Below are 19,453 nucleotides of genomic sequence, written 5' to 3'. Positions count from 1 at the left end.
TAATTTTTTCCATTTTTTTTTATTGCAGCTTCCTCTAGCTACTTCCTTATTGTTCTGCGTCCTATTTACACCAAAGCTTCTTAAAAAGTTGTCTCTACTTGCTACCTCCAATTCCTTTCACCTCATTATCTCTTCAACTCCTCAAATCAGGCTTTCACGTTAAACAAGCAGTACATTGCAACTTCTGTTTTCATGCTCACCTATAATCTACTGAAAAACAAATGTCAAAGTAGTCTATACTTTATTTGACCTATCAAAATAATTTGAAATGATTGATTACTGTCTTACCCTTAAAATATTTTCTTCTTTTGACATCCAGTATACCACTCTCTTGGTTTTCCATTTACAACTCTCTTTCTTCTCATTGATTCTGTCTCTTCTCTTAAACTTGCAAACATCAAAATGATCTAAAGCTCAACCATTGAATTTATTGTCTCTTCCCAAAAGCATTTCCTTGGTGATCTCATCCATTCTAGTAATTTTAAATAAGATCTATGTGCTGATTACTTCCAAATTTGTCTCTAGTTTGAACTTTTCCATGAACTCCAAACTCATACCCAATTGCCTGTATGGCATTATTACTTGCATATATAATAGAGATTTCAAGTTTAAAATGTATCTAACAGAGCGCCTGGTTTTTTCCCTACAAATATGGTCATCCTGAAGTTTTCCCATCTTCTTTTGGAGTCATTATTGATTCCTGTGTTTCATTCATACTTAATAATCCAACCTATCAGCAAATTCTTTTGGGGCTACCTTCAAAATATATCCAGATACAATCACTTCTCACCATTTCCGTTGCTACCAACCAAGCTACCAAGGTTTCTTGGCTGGATTGTTGTAATGACCTCCTAACTACTCTCCCAACTTTCACCTTTAAATCCCTATAAGCTGGTCTTCTTACATCGGGGTGAACTATATATTCCTTATGTTCAAAACCTTTCAATGACACTCTATATCATTCAGAGTAAAAGCTAAACTCTTAAAATTATTTATTAGGACCTAAGGCATATCACCCTCCCTCTGATGTTCTGTCTCACATTGTCTTCTATTATTCTATGTCTTCACATATTCCACTCCAGCCATCCTGGCTTCCTTGCTGTTCTTACAACATTCCAGACATACCCCTCCCTTAAGGCTGTTTCACTAGATTTTCCTTCTATCTGGAACACACTTCTCCCAAATCTTACAAGGCTCACTCCTTTCTTCCTTCAAAGTCATCCCTCTGATGTTACCAATGAACCATTTATGAAAACCTTATTTTCTGAAAACCTTTTCTTATAGCACTTAACACTTTTTAACATTCGATGTAATTTGCTTATTTAATAGACTTATTAAACAGATTTATTAATAGAGGCAATGCCTATTTTCTCCAAGTAGAATGTAAGAAAAATGAGGATAAGAATTTTAGCCTCTGATTACTGAAGTATCATCAGCTCCAAGAAAAGTGCCTGATAACTCATAAATATTGATTGAATGGAGGAATGTGTGTATTTCGAAAGTCTGTAAAGAAATTGATCTAAATATTAATGATGCTTCTCTGGATAGTGCAATTATAAGTGACTTCTATTTTCTATTACATAATTTTCTGAGTACTTTATTTTTTGGTTTATGCATTGAATATTACTTTTTGAACCTAAAAAAACTTGCATTATAAAATAATTACGTATTTAGGCCTTTCAGCTAAGACTAGAAAAATAGAAATGCTAAAGCATATAGCATATTTAAGAAACTCAGGTTTTTATCCCAGCCACTATCATTGACTAGCACTATGATTTGGAAAAATCACCTAAAGTGTCTCAGTATTCTTTAATATAAAATAACCTGGTTTGATTAGACTTTAAGATCTCTTGATACTTAAAATATGTATTCTGGCTACTGACACAATTCCAAGTTATAACATTTTTTTCTTTTGTTTCTCATGTCTAAATATATCTTGTTGTTTGAAATAGATGTAAAGTATCTTTGTCTAAGACAATCCACAGATACTTCTCTTAATAGTATAAACTCAAGTATCATGCTTACATCCGAGTTGAATGAACAAGGTTTTAGATTGATTTGATGATGTGCACAAGGACTGTCATAACAGAGTTAAGACATAATAGACTTAATACAATGCTCAAATCCTATAAGTATATTAGCAAAGTGAATCTTCATATTACCCTCATATTACTCTTGGTTCAGCACTCTGCAAACTAAATACTAATCAAGCAGTTTAAGTAGATAAGTAATTTCTTAGAGGAAAAGTATGAAAATATCTGCATAACTCATAAAAATGACAATAATATAGTGGAATGGGTAAAAGAACTATTTGTGAGTTTAGACTGTCTTACCAACTGTGAGACTTTTAGCAAGTTACTTTACATCTCTAAGCTTCAATATCTTCAACTGTAAGATAATAGTAGCACTAATTCACAGGGTTTTTATGAGAAATTGATTAATTGAAATACTAAATATAAAATCCTTAGCATATTACCTGCCATAAAGGGAGTGCTTGATTAAGTTTAATTATTAAAATAGTTTATTTAAAAGTTAGAAATAAATGTTAAAAAATTAGTTCTATAATCTATCAGATCGTGAAGCTGTCATTAGATATTTTGGAAATTTTGAGTATCTAAAATTATTTAGCATTAACAATATACGTTAATTTAAAACATTAGGCCATTTTATAGCTAGTATACTTTTCATGTATTGATCAAAAACTAAAAAATAAAGCATATCTATGTAAATACTGATGCGGTATATTTTATTATACTTTTCTAGGGCTACTTATGTCCAAATGAATTTATTGCTACCCAAGGTCCATTACCAGGAACAGTTGGGGATTTTTGGAGAATGGTGTGGGAAACCAGAGCAAAAACCTTGGTAATGCTAACACAGTGTTTTGAAAAAGGACGGGTAAGTTACTTGAAAATCCTTTCACAAAATGTTATCTTACAATTGTGTTAATGTATGTGTGAATATTGCGGCTAGTACCATGAGTCATCAATAGTTTGGACATCTATAGAGCAGTTTTAACTTAGTAGCAATAACTGTGATGTATATCAATATAACAATGGCTCTTATGACTGGCTTTTTTCTCTGAATGCAGATCAGATGCCACCAGTACTGGCCAGAGGACAACAAACCAGTTACTGTCTTTGGAGATATAGTAATTACAAAGCTAATGGAGGATGTTCAAATAGATTGGACCATCAGGGATCTAAAAGTTGAAAGGGTAAATAAAGAAGGAAACATGATAGAAAGTATGAACAATCTAAATGTCTAAATTAAAATTAATTTTACAGTTATCCCTTGCAACAATATCTATAAATTCACTAATACATTTCTATTATTTTCTATGCAGAAGTTTTAATTCCTATCTGACATAGTATCTATGTCACTGTTTTTTAATCCCAAATCATATGGTTAAAAGGTAACTAATTAAGAGCAGAAAAGAAGTTTCTGCTCAATCATTAGATTTATTTCATTTGATGAAAAAACTGTAATATTTGACTTGACAGGAATTTTTCAAATCACTCCTTTCTGTCTGAGTGCTAGTAACCTGATTTTCTATTTAATCTACAACTAATATATAGAGTGTGAGATCCCCCTTTTTTGGTTTACCTAACACAGAAAATAATATAAAGGTCTTTATACTTTATACCTGTGTTTTGAATTATTAGTGGATGTGTTTATTTAAATTTTGGGTCAAAATTATTTTCAAATCTACTATTCTGAGTGCTTCATATGTTACACTACATTTTGAATGTTAATACTCTATGTTAACATCTGTTTGCCAGTTTTTAATTGGTTGCATTCATATTGAAGGGGAATTGTCTTTATGGAGTGAAAAGACAAGGCTTCTCTTACAGGAAACATAGAAAACACAGTTTGTTCAGTTTGGTAAATAGTCATTTTTTAAAAGATCACCTTCAAAACCTGGGGCATCAGCTGTCTTCAGCCTTCATTGTGATACTTACACAATTTTGTCATGCTTCTTTAATCTGTCACTTTGTCTAGCATGGGGATTGCATGACTGTTCGACAGTGTAACTTTACTGCTTGGCCTGAGCGTGGGGTTCCTGAAAACAGTACCCCTCTAATTCACTTTGTGAAATTGGTTCGAGCAAGCAGAGCACATGACACCACACCTATGATTGTTCACTGCAGGTAAGAAAGAAAGATTTCCAGAGCCTTCTGTTAAACACTGAAAATGATCTCTAACTCCAGTGAGGTCTTTTTATTATCATGATGGCATTGATTATTCTCTTCCAGAATGTCAAGGGAGAGTCATTCCTGCTTGAAGTTTTCAGTAATTTTACTAGTCATGATAAATCAAGGTGTAGCTTTATAAACACTTCAATGGCAGAAATGAAATGAGTGATGAACACCTCTAAAAGCAAGGGAAAACATACGCACTGGACCGGGAATTTTCCTGTATTCTTGACTGGATTAGGCTTCTCATAAGTCTTTTAAAAATGTAAAAAGTATAGCCCATCGTGCATATATGTGTATGTGTAGAATGTTATGAGTTTTATGGAGAAAAACTATGATTATTCATTATTTCAGTTGATATGCTATTGGCATAATTTAATCATTTTTTATAAAGATTTCTGAGTTACAGACAATAAATCAGAGAGCATAAACTAAATTTAAAGTTCAAATTGTGACCAAACTAAATGCAAGTCCGGATTTTTACAGAACTTTAGCTACTTAAATGTCTTTGACTTATGCTCTAAAATGTAGTTAATAGAATATAACCAAAATTATAAATTCACATTTTTCCCCTCATTATTTTCATTGGTATTTAATATTCTCAGACATAAAATTCAGTGTTGTTTAATATTCAGAAATTTTCTAGACATATTGGCGTGATTTATTTTTTCTAATGTGAAATATCTAAATCAGTTTCAACTTAAGTCTCTTCAACAATTAGAGTTTAAAAATAATATATCTCAATAATTTCTTCTAATAGAAGTACACTATGCCTAATATGTTGAATATGTTTAAAAAATGTTAATTTGCCCAAAGTTTTAGTTTCATTTAAAGGAAAAAACTCAATATGTGATTTAAAATGATTATAATTTTCTGTTAATATTTTGGGAATTTATCTTTTTATTATAAAAGTAATACATAAATGATTGCTCATTATAAAATATTGAAAAATGTTTATATTTATAAAGCATATAGACCAAAAATAAAAGCCTCATTCTCACCCTGCCAACCTCATTTCCATCCATAACTGCATACATTTTTGAACAGAATAGTATGCATTTCACATACTTTTCTTCTGCATTTATGTACATCTGTATCTATACACATGCAAATAAATTCTATTTTTAAAAATCACGAAATATGATCATTCTATACAAGATTCTGAAAGCTGATTTTTTTTAATGTAAATACAATCTGAAAAGTTTTTCACATCAGTTATATGTGCTGTTGAGATGCTGTTGTTGTTAGTTGCCTTCGAGTGGCGACCCCATGTGTGCACAGTAGAACTGGTCCACTGGGTTTTCCAGGATGTGATGTTTCTGTAGATCTAGCTTATTAAATTTAACACCTGTACACTGTTCTATAATACGGAAGCACTATACGACTCCTTTCTTGATGAGAATTTAAATTTGTGCTTTTTTTTTTTACTGCAGTGAAAATACCTTTATTGAGTTCTTGTATGAGTGTTTCTGTAGGATAAATTCCTAGAATAAGAATCTCTCAAATGATATGTAATTTTTAATTTTGACACATGAAAGTAATTGCCCTCAAAAATCACTGCACTGTTTTCTGTTTATGTTAACAATGTATGATAATGTCCAATTGGATGATTGAAAAAGTTTCTCGTTTTCCTTTGTTACTAATGAAATTAAAACTCTTTTTATCTGCTTATTGGAAATTTGTGTCTGCTTTTTGAAATCTGATTTGCCTCTTCAAAAATTGCTTGTTTGTTGTTACTGGGTTGTCTTTCATTGTGGTTTGGAATAACTTTCATTACTTTAGAATTAGAATGCTAATTGTCTATTGTTGCTTAAATATATTTTCCTCCAGTCTGTGATCTGTTATGCTGTATTTTAAATATAGAAAATCACTTCATTTAGTAAAATTAATCAATATTTTCTTTAATTCACTTCTGATTTTGTGCCTAGCTTGCTCACCCAAGGATTATAAAAGCAGTCTGCAATGTCTTCTTCTAATAAATTTTAAGTTTATTTTTTACATGTTCATTTATAGAGTTTATTTTTATATATATGATATGTAAGGTAAGAATTTAACTTTATTTTTCCGTATAGTAGTAAATACTCCATCATGTTCTCCACTGAATTGGAATACAAATTTTATCTTATACCAAATATAAGTATTTTCTTTGATGCCTTTCTGTTTCCCCTCTCTATTTCGTTTGTGTATTTATTCATTCCTGTGTTAATATTATGCTATTTTACATACTGTTCTTATAGAATATTTTTTATCTAATAATATAAATTCTTCATAATTTTTGACAACTCTTAAAAATTTACTCTTCTCCAAAAAAGTTAGAATTACCAAATTTATAAATGTCTCATTACTTTGAGGAAGATTGCATTGAATTTATATGTTGATTTAAAGAAAATGTACATGTTTAAGATGTTGAATGTTCCCATCCAGGAAGGTGTTAGTTTTTCATTTTAGGGAGACATTACTGCACTTCAGTGTACTTTTTTATTTTCACGTCAGTCTTGCACATTTTGAAGTCGAAACTAATACGAGAGTTTAAAAAAGAGGTCATAAAAAAAAAAAAAACATTGTTGTCGAGTAGATTCTGACTCATAGTGACGCTGTACGACAGAGTAGAACTGCCCCATAGGGTTTCTAAGGAGCAGCTGGTGGATTTGAACTACCAACCCTTTGGTTAGCAGCCATACCTCTTAACCATTGCGCCACCAGGGCTCCAAGGAGGTCATAAAAAAAACAAGGTAAATATGTATGTGTATATATATATATATATGTTTAATCAATACCTTCCCATATTCCGGGGGAATAAAAAATCTTGTAATCATTTGGAGTTTAAAACCATGTTAAGCATTGAGGTGGAAAAATTATAGGTTCTGTGAGCATTCCTATTCTCAAGTGAAAAAAAAAAAAAAAAAAAAACCCAAACCTGCTGCTGTCAATTCTGACTCATAATGACTATCTTAGTTTTCCAATGCTGCTATAACAGAAATACTACCAGTGAATGGCTTTAACGAACAGAAATTTATTCTCTCACAGTTTAGAAGGCTACAAATCCGAATTCAGGGCACCAGCTCCAGGGAATGGCTTTCTCTCTCTGTCAGCTTGGGGGGAAAATTCTTGTCATCCTCTTCCCTTGGGTCTAGGTGTTTCTCAGCATAGGGACCCCAGGTCCAAAGAACACATTCTTCTCCTGGCTCTTCTTTCTTGGTGGTATGAGGTCCCTCTCCTCTCTGCTTGCTTCTCTCTTTTATATCTCAAAAGAAATTGACTCAAGATACAACCTAACCCTGTAGATTGTGTCCTGTCTCATTAACATAACTGCCTCTAATCCTGCCTCATTAACATCATAGAGGTTGGGACTTACAACACATAGAAAAATTACTTAAGATCACAAAATGGAGGACAAGCACACATACTAGGAATCATGGCCTAGCCAAATTGACGCACATTTTGAGGGGACACAATTCAATCCATAACAGCAACCCTATAGGACAGAGTAAAACTGCCCCCATAAGGTTTCCAAGGAACAGCTGGTGGATTCGAACCACCAGTCTTTGAGTTAGCAGCTGTAGCTCTTTACCACTGTGCCACCAGGGCTCCACAGGTGAATTACACATGTGAGTCTCTGAGCTACAGATACTGAACATTTTTTTAAAGTGCTGGTACTACATGACAAGATAGTAATGAGTGTAAATTATATAGTAAGGACTGTCTTCTGTAGTACACATACCATATGCTAGACATCATATTAATTTATGTGTGTGTATATATATATATACACATATGTATTTGTTGTTGTTACGTGCTATAGAGTCAGTTCTGACTCATAGCCACCGCATGCACAACAAAATGAAACACTGCCTGGTCCTGAGCCATTCTTATTTGGTATATAATATATGCAGAGTAGGCACTCAAAAAATGATATGCCCTTCCCTTTAGTATTGCTTAAAATTCATTCACTATACAAGTGAGCTTGTTCATACTTTTATTTATATCATCTGAGAGGAAAAATATGTAATAAATGATTCAGGTTAGGGATGAAGGGTCCATTGTTTTATAAACACTTCTTCTACATATTATATACCTGACACAAAAACATGTTGATTTCTTTAAAGGAGTATATTTTAAGCCACATAATTTCCACTGGATACCCTTTTGTTTTATACCACTACAACGTCTAATAAAAATACATTCTTACAATTACAAGACTTGAAAATTGTGATTCCCCCTTCCTTGAGTTTCTTATGCATCATCATGATCTCTGGAATGAGTGTCTGAGATCACATGACACCTGCTTTGCTTTTGTAACACTGCTTCCAAAGTCAGAGCTTGGTTTTAAGCAGGCAACATTGCTGATCAAGAACTTTAATGGGCATTAACTGCCTTCAGCTTCTCCATGTCTTACATATATGCTTCCGTGGGTATTGTAAGCCGTTAAAGAAAAGCACCTTACCTTCTGTTTTTCAAGCCTCAAAAAGAATAGAGTAGGCTGCTTTTGGGTTTTAAGGTATCTTAAGATAAAAAAAAGAACAGCATACTCATATTAATGATTATCTTTAAATATCATTTACAAACTGTAAGCTAACTTTTTATCTCCATGTCCCACTTTTAACCTCAACTCGAGACTTGCATATTTAACTGTAATTTAACATCAAAACCTGAAAGACTAAAATATATCTGAAAAAATGTGTTTAACCCAACAGAAGTCTTGCTATTCCCTAAACCCAGTCTTCCTCAGTTGTCCCCATCATGGTAAACAGAGCTTCTCTCACATTCCACATCCAACCCATCAGCGAATACTTTGATCCCTGACCATGTCTCACTTCCTACTGCTTTCTCTCTACCCTTGTCTCTTTGCTCTTCTTTGAACACACCGAACATGTTTCTGTTCAGATCTGTTCTTGTACTGCTCCCTGGGCTTCAGTGCTCCTCTCCCAGATATCTTAATCTCATTCAGGTTTCTGCTCAAATATTACATTATCAGAGAAACTTTCTCAGTATATTGTTATTCTCTGTCTTCTAGAATATAAGCTCTGTAAGTACAGAAATTTTGTATTGTTTTACTGCTATAGCCAAGTTGCCTAGAACAGTGCCTGGCACTCAAAATATATTGAATGATTTAATGACTGGTTACCTTTTTTATGCAAGTAACGCATTCCTTCTACATTTGTTTGCCAAACACACCGGCTGTCCATGAGATATTTTTATAAGTGCACTATGGTAATTTTTTTTTTTCACAGAACCATGTAAAAAAAAATTGACATAGTGGCAGTTACGAAAATACCTCGCAGGAGAAAGGCGCAGTTGGCAAACAAACATAGAAGGCACACGTTATTTGCGTAAAATATAATACTCTTGTGCATATGGCTATATGTGTTATCACAGTCTGTCATATATTGTTACGATTCTCACTATTTATTAAATTGAAGTTGCTGATATTCAGCTGTTTCTGACCTACAAAAATGGCAGTGTCATGTGGTTCAAAGTAAAATTTATAAGACTAGGTAGTCTTTTCAAATGTCTTTTCTTTCAAATTTAATTCTTATGTTAACCATTTTGGGTATCATCTTTCTAATAGGATTTCTGAATCTTTCTTTTGGAGGTTATCCAGCAACGGTTTCTATGAGGAATGTACCTGTCCTTGGTATTTCTTAAAAACAACTAACATGTCAATTTCCTTATCTCTGGGAAATCAAATTCTAGGGGGAAAAGGTGAAAACAATACATGAGAGACTATTTTGCAATGTGTTTCACAGGGAATACTATATGGGCTAGATATTTGACATTTTTCTGTTTAGCATTTCTATCGGTAACTGAAGATATGTTTGATGTGAAGTTTCTAGTGTTAAAATTTTTCAATGATATTTTAAAAAATCTTCTCTTTGCTTCTCCAACTATACCCCTGAAAATATTATGAAAGAAGAGGATAATTCATCTGGTTAAAAATATATGTATATTTGATAAAGTATTAATGTTAATAGTCTTGCCTTATCTATACACAGGTTTGGTAAATAATTTAAGTTGTAAGAAATTCCAAAGAAAATCTACACAAATAAGAAAAGCAACTGTGTAGTATTGCTGTGATAACTTATTATCCTCGTTACCATTAACATGAACAATCAATCCCTTTGTTGAAAAATTTTCATGTAATTTCAATCTTTCTGCAGTGCTGGAGTTGGAAGAACTGGAGTTTTTATTGCTCTTGATCATTTAACACAACATATAAACGACCATGATTTTGTTGACATATATGGACTAGTAGCCGAACTAAGAAGTGAAAGAATGTGCATGGTACAGAACCTGGTAAGATATCTAAAACTGCACATGGTGGCACCTCTAGATTTTCTACATGGGAGGATCTTAGTGGCAACCGTCTAGTTGGATGTGAGCTGGAAGCTGATTTGCATAGCAGTAGCTCTCTTTTGCTACATTACAGACCAGCTTGAAGGGTCTTCAAGAGGGGAGCTGATGGAGATTATAGGAGAAATAAAGCCCAGTCATCTGTGGGCACTCTTACTGACTGCTTATCCAAACTTGTTTATATTGATAGGCATGTAGAAACGAATTCATAGCATTTAGCATGTCTGGGGAGATTAGGACATGAACTGAATTCAGCTTCTTTTGTAAACCTGCTAAAAGTTATTATTTGGAAAATAATTCAGAATACTGACTGTAATGAGATTCTATGAATTTCACCCGTTTGCACATTGCTATTTATCCCTATTGTATTTTAGTACTAATAACATTTATTATAGCATATTGTCAATTAGCTGAGTTGTTTGGAGACAAACACATTTATAAAAATAGATTTTTCTTTATTAAAAATTTACATAGTAGAATGGCAATGAGATTAAAACATAGTTATCCCCTTCGAGTGTCTAGTGGATTTGAAGTGCTTGACTCTTTACATGTATTATGTTACTTAATTCTTCATTTATAAAGTAGAGCCAATAAAACCAAACATCAGAATAGGTTTTATTGGCCCTGCTTTACAAATAGGGAAGCAGGTGTTTCAAGACGTTAAGTTATATTCCAAGGTCACACCGTTAATGAGAGTCAGAACTAGAATTCAAACTCAAGTCTAACTATAGTACGCAAGATCTTGCTATCCACATCTTTCAATTTGTACACTATAGAAATAAAATTTTTCTTGCAGTAAACAGACAGATCTGCTATACAAGTGTTTTCTAGGTTGCATCCTAGAAAGTACAAGAAGAATAACATTTGTTAAAGGTGTGAGAAAAAGGGGTTCTTTGCTAAAGTAAGATTGAGAAAAAAGTTAAACTTAATTTTTTGACATAGAATTTCTTAGAGCTAATGTGCATTGACAATTATAAATAAAAGGCCCTTTTTGAAACATTTTCCAAATGTGTAATTGTGGAACCCTTGAATCTTTTTGACTTTAGAAACTGTAATGCCATGTTATGGCACACTAGTAATCTAAGGAAGAGGCCTCTCTAGACCAGAGGTATCCAAACTTTTTTGATTGCACATCCCTTTCAGGACAAATGTTTACACATAAGTCTCCATTCATATATATTTATTCTAAAGTGTAAAAAAAAAGAAAACCACAGTGCCACTGAGTCGATTCCGACTCATAGCAACCCTATAGGACAGAGTAGAACTGCCCCATAGTTTCCAAGGAGCACCTGGCGGATTCAAACTGCCAACCCTTTGGTTAGTATGCCACCAGGGTTTCCCCCATTCTAAAGTATAGATATTTATAATTATGTAGTTTATAAAACATATGCAAAAGAAATTGAAAAATGTGAGATAAAGATCAAATATGCAATATTTTGAAAAAACCTTGCTAATTGTGATGGCTTCATATTATCATTAGATATTTTCATAAGATAAAATCTACATGTAGGACAACATACTTTCTTTTTGATAGTGGTTTTAAATGCATATCTTAAATTATTTATAATTTTTTAAAAGACTAGTTTTATGTCAGATCTGATTATATTGCTGTTGTTTTACCTTGTAGTATGGCTACAAAAGTCTTGTTTGACCAGTAGGAAAAATGTCAGCCCTGCTGTTTTTTTGTTATTGATTTAGCTTGCGTGATAAATATCATCTTCAATCCACAGTTCCTTTGTAGGGATCTTTTTAAGCCACTTCATTTCTGTGAGAGTTAGTCAGATAAAGCTAGGAAATATAATTCATAAACATTCCCTTACATGCTGAGATAAGTGAAGTATCACCCTTCCCTCAGGATACTTCAGAAATGGAATATGACACGTGAACAGATCTGGCTTTATGGGTATGTAGCCCGTGCAGTCACACAGGTCCTCACATTCAGAGGGGGCCTGCTATTGGTTTAGTGCTCAGTGTCACTGTATTGAAATTCTTAATAATTCCAAAGAAAGGCTATGAATTTTTATTTCACCCTGGGCCTTGCAAATTATGTAGTTGGTTCTTGTGAGGGCCCAATATCAATCCAAATATTAACCATTATTACAACTCAATTTCATTCTTATTTTTTAGTTAAAAATCAGAATAAGTAGAAAGCTAACATGTTCCTCCCATTTCCCTGTGTGCACGTATGCACACTGGAGATAAGTGCTCTAGACAAACTTAATGGCTGGGTCTCTTGGCTAGGTTAGAAGGTAGGACTGGTTGGTATATTGTTTCTTTCTAAAGTCTAGTCAACCTTCAGATAATAAGAGTTTTAAAAAAAAATCCTTGCCATCCTCTACAAATTTGTGGAATTCAACTTTTTAAAGAGTGTGTTCAAAAATGTCTATTACAATTTTAACACTATATAATACTCAATATATTTTATGAACTTCATACATTATACATGTTTACCCAGCCATAGCAATATGTTGTAAGTTGAGTAAAAAAACCCAACCCAAACCAAACCCATTGTTGTCAAATGGATTCCAACTTAGTAGGGGGATAGAAAGAGCGTGGGCTTTGGAGTCAAAGAACTGAATTCAGAATCCAGCTCTGGTAATTGTTAGCTTTCTAACTTTGTTAATCAACCTGTTTGAGCTGTTTCTTTTATGTAAAATAGTAATTGTATACCTTTCACAAGTTCGTTATCAATATTTAATGAGAGAAAGTGAAGCACCAAGCATAGTGCCTAAACCAAAAAAAAAAAAAAAAAACCCATTGCTGAGAGTCGATCCCGACTCATAGCAACCCTGTAGGACAGAGTAGAACTGCCCCATGCAGTTTCCAGGGAGTGCCTGGTGGACTCGAACTGCCAGCCTTTTGGTTAGCAGCCATAGCTCTTAAACACTACATCACCAGCGTTTCCTAAAAAAACAAACCCGTTGCCGTTGAGTCCATTCCAACTCATAGTGGTCCTATAAGACATAGAGTTTCCAAGGAGCACCTGGTGGATTTGAACTACAGACCTTATTATTAACAGCTGTAGCGCTTAACCACTATGCCACCAGGGTTTCCTAGCATTCTAGTAAACGCCTCACAAGATACTGCTGGATTACCTCTCTCCTGAAAAGGTACTTTCGAGCTCTTTTTTAATCAGCTTAGCTCCCAGAAGCTATAGTCTTTACTGTCTTTGCTCTGATATAAGGAAAGGGAACATGACTGTGCCTTGGCTTCAGTCATAACAAAACAGCATTGCCTTGTGCAAGAGTGGTTTCTTATTTTCTTCTATTGTATGTGGGAGTGATTCCAGTTTCTATGAAGAATGTTCACATCTTAGCATGCTGCAGCAGCCATGGGCAGAGGGAAGGCAGAAACCTCTGCAAGATACTGCCAGTAAAAGGCACCAAAGGGTCATGGCTCCTACCAAGGAGAGATTGTAGAGTTGTTTTACTCTCTACCAAGAATCAATCATAGCAGCCCCAGGAGATTTGAAATACCTTTGTGACAGAATATTCTGCAGCTTAATATTCTGAGACATCAATGGTGCCTCAAATAAGGGTTAATGTAGATTAGTCCCTTTTCCTGGTCTGGATTCTCTGGGAACTTCACTGGTGTTAATTTATAAAGTGAAAGAAAGAAAAAAGAACATGTTTTGGGTGCCTTTTTTTGGCCAGGCATTTTACATATGTAAAGTCCTTTAAATCTTACAGCATGGGTTTTATGATCACCCCAGGTGAAGAAACTGAGATTCAGACAAGTTTAATTCTTAAGGCAATTTGGTTATCTAGCATGAAAACTGGGATTGGGACTCTTGTCACAACACTACACCGTTCCCTGGCAACAGCAGGATGTGGCAGGCAGAGGAACCTTGCAGCATGTAATACTGCCTCGTGGAGCTCAGCCCGTCCAGCTGGCAGAGTTTCCACCTATCATTCTTTCCGGTGGAGAAGATGAGATCAGGATAGTCAGAAGCTTCACATATCAAGTGTGACTTCAAGTTCAAATGTGATTGTCTTTAAAATACCAGAAATCATAAATTTAAATGAATGTTCTTCAAAGAAATTATATTAAGTGGCAATGTATTTCTGCCAGTAATGTTATTCCTTGAGTGATGTATGTTTGAAAATACTCTTGGAATTACTTTGAGTAGTAATTTACTAGCAATTGCAATACAGTTTTTATTCGTTTATAACAACACTTTTTTTTTTTTTTACTCACCAAAGTTGAATTCTGTAATTTGATTACCCACCTCACTTACAGAATTTGATCCTAATGACTTTTTGGCTGTTCTTCAAGTTAAATCTGCCCTTTAATGGCAAATATTGTCTAGCAGTGAGAATTAAATGAGACTAAGTCGACAAATATTTATTTCACATGTACTCTGTGCCAGGCACAGTTACAGGCAGTGAATATAGCAAGGAATATGATAGCCTTCTGCCCTCATGGAACTGACTGTTGGGGATAAAATTATTCTGGGATCATTTTGTAATCCATGAAGAATAAATATTCCTCATAATGACCAATAATTTCTAAAGACAATTTCAATAAAGGAGTTCCAAAAAGGTTCTGAATGTACAGTAGCAATAGATATGAGTATAAAACCTCTTAAAATGATTACTTTTGAGGAAGCTTCATTTAAATAACTTGCTAATTTGTATGTATTACACATTTGGTGCCATTCCTTTAAAGTCAGGCATATTTTTAATATACAAATGAGGTGTATATGGGGCTTTTAACTGCCTTGAGGAAAGGTTAAACTCAGAAATGCTAACGAATTACTAGAATTACACTGAGTAAACTTAAAGAACCCAGATTGTACTAAATTTAGGCCAAACATTCAGATGAAACATTAGGAGTCCTTGTCGAGTACCTGAATATTTGGATATTGCAAAGTTCATCGGTCATGTATTTATAGATAGAGACCAGGTACTTGACATTAAGTAGGCCAAATGTCCAGTTAATTAGCAGAATTATTAAACATATTTTAAATATGCTGGTAAAGATATGCTCACTCACAGATTTTTAAAGTAAATTTAGTGTCTGCATTTCAAAAGTCATTGTAACTAGAAAACCATAAGAAAAATTACTCAATTAGAACTACTAAGAAAAAGGAAACTCAAACAAATTTAAATAACATATTGCCACTTTTTATAAGCACAAGAAAATATGTTAACACTTAGTATCAAATGACAAGTATTACCAAAAAAAATCAAAAACTTGAAGCTACAAGTCGCCACAGTTTAGAAAACCTTATACATGAAATGATACAAAATCTTTTATGTACAAAGGTTAATTTGTGCCTCTAACTTTTAGATTCAATATTACTTTTCACTGTAACAGTATAGCTCTTCACCTAAGAAATAGTCTCCACCCCATCCACTTGTTTAACCACTCTTTCTTGGTGTCTAGGCACAGTATATCTTTTTACACCAGTGCATTCTGGACCTGTTATCAAGTAAAGGAAGTAATCAGCCTATCTGTTTTGTGAACTATTCAGCACTTCAAAAGATGGACTCCTTGGACGCCACGGAAGGTAAACAGAGACATTGTGTTCCCAATTTACTAGTTTACCACCTAGAGCAGAGGCATTGATTTAATAATTTTTATATGAGGAAAAGGTTTTAAGAGCTTTGTTGGTGCACGTATCAACTTTTTTTTTTCATTTCTAGAGTAACAGACTCCCTATTTGTACTGTATTTTTGCCATGAAACATATAAATCTTTTGAACTGTTACCTTTAATTCTCTTTTATGACATGTTACTTTTTGGTTATAGGTGATGTTGAACTTGAATGGGAAGAAACCACCATGTGAATATTCAGACCAAAGATTACAACTGGAAGATATTTTCAAATCCCAGGGGCCAAAATTACCCCCCCTCCCCGCCATTCTTCCAAACTGAAATTTGTAAGCTTAAAGAAATCTCTATGCTTACCTTACTGTGCCTTACTAAATGTACCAACCATTTTATGGATAGATCTAAGAAATAGCTAATTCAGGATAGGTATTTGTTTTGTACGGAACAAATATTATACATTTAGAATGTTTAAGAAAAGACATCCCAAAGGTTTTGGAAGCCCTCCATATTTCTGAAATGAGCCAAATATAAAATTATTATTATATTAGCATTAATGTTTAATGTGAATTTTCCCTATGTATTTGATTTAACTTTGGACAGAAGTTGTAAATCTTGATTCAGTAGTGTTATTTTGGCCTCCAGGGTGTTGACGTTTCTCGTGGATAACTTCCAGGACTGTCATAATGATCTGTACTTCCATGTACACTCCTGTGTTTTGAATCCTCTGTTTTATGAGTGCTGAGATATCATCTCATGATCCTGAACAGCTGAACAGTAACCCTCTGACATGGCAGAGATTACTTAGCCTTTATACAACACACAGTAGCTCTTCAGGGACACTTGGGGCTATTTAAATTGCATTGTGATTTCAGTTTAAAAAAATAAAAGCATAAATTAAGTAGCGCATTGCACATATGAAGTTAATAGAATATCTTTTTAGCCTACTTAAATTTGTAAATTTTCAGGCACAAGCTGTATCACTGTATTGTATATTCAAATATGTAGTAAATATATCAGAATATTTGTCCATTAATATGTATTGAACCTAATATTAATAATATTGAAGTGTTTCTTCAACAGAAATGTATAAAAACTATAATAAAAACATGTAGTATGTCACAGGAAACCCTGGTGGTGTAGTGGTTAAGAGTTACAGCTGCTAACCAAAAGGTCAGCCGTTTGAATCCACCAGGCACTCCTTGGAAACCATATGGGGCAGGTCTACTCTGTCCTATAGGATTGCTATGAGTCAGAATGGACTCGATGGCAATGGCTTTGGTTTTGGTTTTTAGTGTGTCACAAGCTTGTAAATGAATGATATGCTGCTGTGTGCCAACAGTGATTCCAAATAGATTCTATTAAAAGGTCTTTATTTTATTTCTCAAGGCTGACTACTGAGAAGTGTACTTGGTGGAGCTGAAAGCAAAGAAATTAGCTAGGTTGTAGCAAATTAGAGAGTGCTTTCGAATTAGGGAAAATCTTTCTGCCTCCATTTATTAGCGAGTGATAATGTACTGAGTTTTGAATTACATGAAATTATTTTGTCATAGATTCAATGAAGTTTCATTAAGCTAAATAGTATTAATTATTCTATATCCTTTAAGATGAGTTATGTCATGCTTATTTCTGCTGTAATATACATATAGAAAATTTGATGGCCAATAAATTGAATTTTAATGAATTGAGTTATTTTGCAGCATGATTTCAGAGGTCCCTATACAAATGCAAATTTGATTTGTATCACATATTGAGATATAATCCATCCATTGTTTCCCAAGACATCCATAGATCATAAGTAATTTTAATGTAGGATCTATTATCCAAGAAGTTAAATCGTTTAGATTCATAAGCATCCCCTCAAAAAGTGTGAAATTTGCTTCCTATTTTTCAATTACAAGGAGGTATAAATTACTACAATCTACTGCTGTTGCGATAAATAAATTTATAAAAAACTATGAAAAAGAAGAAAGAAATGATGGGAACTCCAAAAGATTGAAGTTAGAGTTGGAAGGTCTTCAATTTGCTTCATGTGTCAGTCACATTGAAAATGTATGGCAAGCCAGTACTTAGAAATATGGGAGACAGATAACGCAGCTTGTGGAAACCATTGGTGGGGGTTTATTTTAATACATTAAATGATTAGAAAATAAACAGTTCATTCTACAGGTCAGTCCATTCTCTATAATATTTGTATAAAATAAATGCGTAGAACATAGGGTTGTCGGTTTAAACTAGAACATATATATATATATATGTATGCATGTATCTATGTATATATATACATGTAAATGTATGTGTGTGTATGTATATGTATGTATGTATATATGTGTGTGTGTAAAACAGAGTTTTGGTATTAGGTCTCCTCTAAAGGAGTGCTTTTTAAACTTTTGTGTATACAGATCACCTGGGAGAATGGGTTAAAATGCAGACTCTGCTTCGGTAGGTCTAAGGTGGGCTCTGAGAGCCTTCATTTCTAGCAAGCCTTCACTTGATGACAATGCTGCCTGATCTCAGGTCATATGTTTAACAGGAAATCTCTTAAAGCCATTAGGCATGGTCAGAATAATTTCAGGTCGTTAAAGGATTGAAACATGTTTTAAAAAAAACTGGCTTCATTATCAGAAAACAAAATTAACAAATAGAGCACCTGTTAAATGTGCACAGCTCACTAGCTGCATCACAAAACTGTAACTGAAGTTGAATCGAAATTCACATATTACTGATAGCTGAAAGTCCTCTTAATTATATAGTGAAGGGGCCAGTTTTTAGCCACATTGCATAGGTGGTTACTAAGTGCAAATTAAAATAATGAGGAACATCTGTAACATTTTTAGATCAGATTTGTCAAAATATGGTTAAAGCACACATACAATAAAAGAGCAGCATGTGTGTCATATGAACCAAATGAAACTGGAGCCTCTCAGAATGGTTTGCCAGAGACCAGAGCAGCTGTGGGTATCACCTCTACTTTCATCCTGCTTTAAAACACATCATTTTCCTCTTTCAGTTTATAGTTGAAGTGTATAGTAAGTCTTTTGCAAAAAAAAACTAATTAAGCCATGCCCTCTTCCTAAGGGAGATGGTGATTCACTTTTCCCATCTGCTACCAAACACTACATTTTAAAAATGAAATTTAAGTTCAACAAAGTTATTATTATTAGTCCATGCCATTATTGTGATAGTTAAGTCTATTTTTTGTGGGCCAACTTTTAGAAAACTCATAATGAAATTTTTTCTGAGGCCTGGGACACAAAATGTTCTGAAATTATCAGCTCAATGACATTAAAAAGTGGAAGTATAGAGAAAAAATTCTTATAAAGCCTAATCTTGGCAAAACAGCTTGCCTTCTTA

General features: G+C 33.7%; 1 protein-coding gene across 1 annotated transcript in view; it reads left to right on the top strand.

Annotated features, from left to right (window-relative positions):
- PTPRQ (protein tyrosine phosphatase receptor type Q) overlaps positions 1 to 16,619 on the top strand; it is a 253,770-nt gene extending 237,151 nt beyond the window's left edge. Inside the window, 6 exon segments of the mRNA XM_003405222.4 lie at positions 2,764 to 2,898; positions 3,092 to 3,217; positions 4,003 to 4,151; positions 10,355 to 10,490; positions 15,936 to 16,059; positions 16,301 to 16,619. Of these exon segments, the coding sequence (XP_003405270.2) occupies positions 2,764 to 2,898; positions 3,092 to 3,217; positions 4,003 to 4,151; positions 10,355 to 10,490; positions 15,936 to 16,059; positions 16,301 to 16,338 (708 nt within the window). The 3' untranslated portion in view covers positions 16,339 to 16,619.
- The last annotated feature ends 2,834 nt before the right edge of the window (positions 16,620 to 19,453 follow it).

This window comes from Loxodonta africana, chromosome 4 (assembly GCF_030014295.1).
Source record: "Loxodonta africana isolate mLoxAfr1 chromosome 4, mLoxAfr1.hap2, whole genome shotgun sequence".
NCBI lineage: Eukaryota > Metazoa > Chordata > Mammalia > Proboscidea > Elephantidae > Loxodonta > Loxodonta africana.
This window is presented reverse-complemented; position numbering and strand designations above follow the sequence as displayed.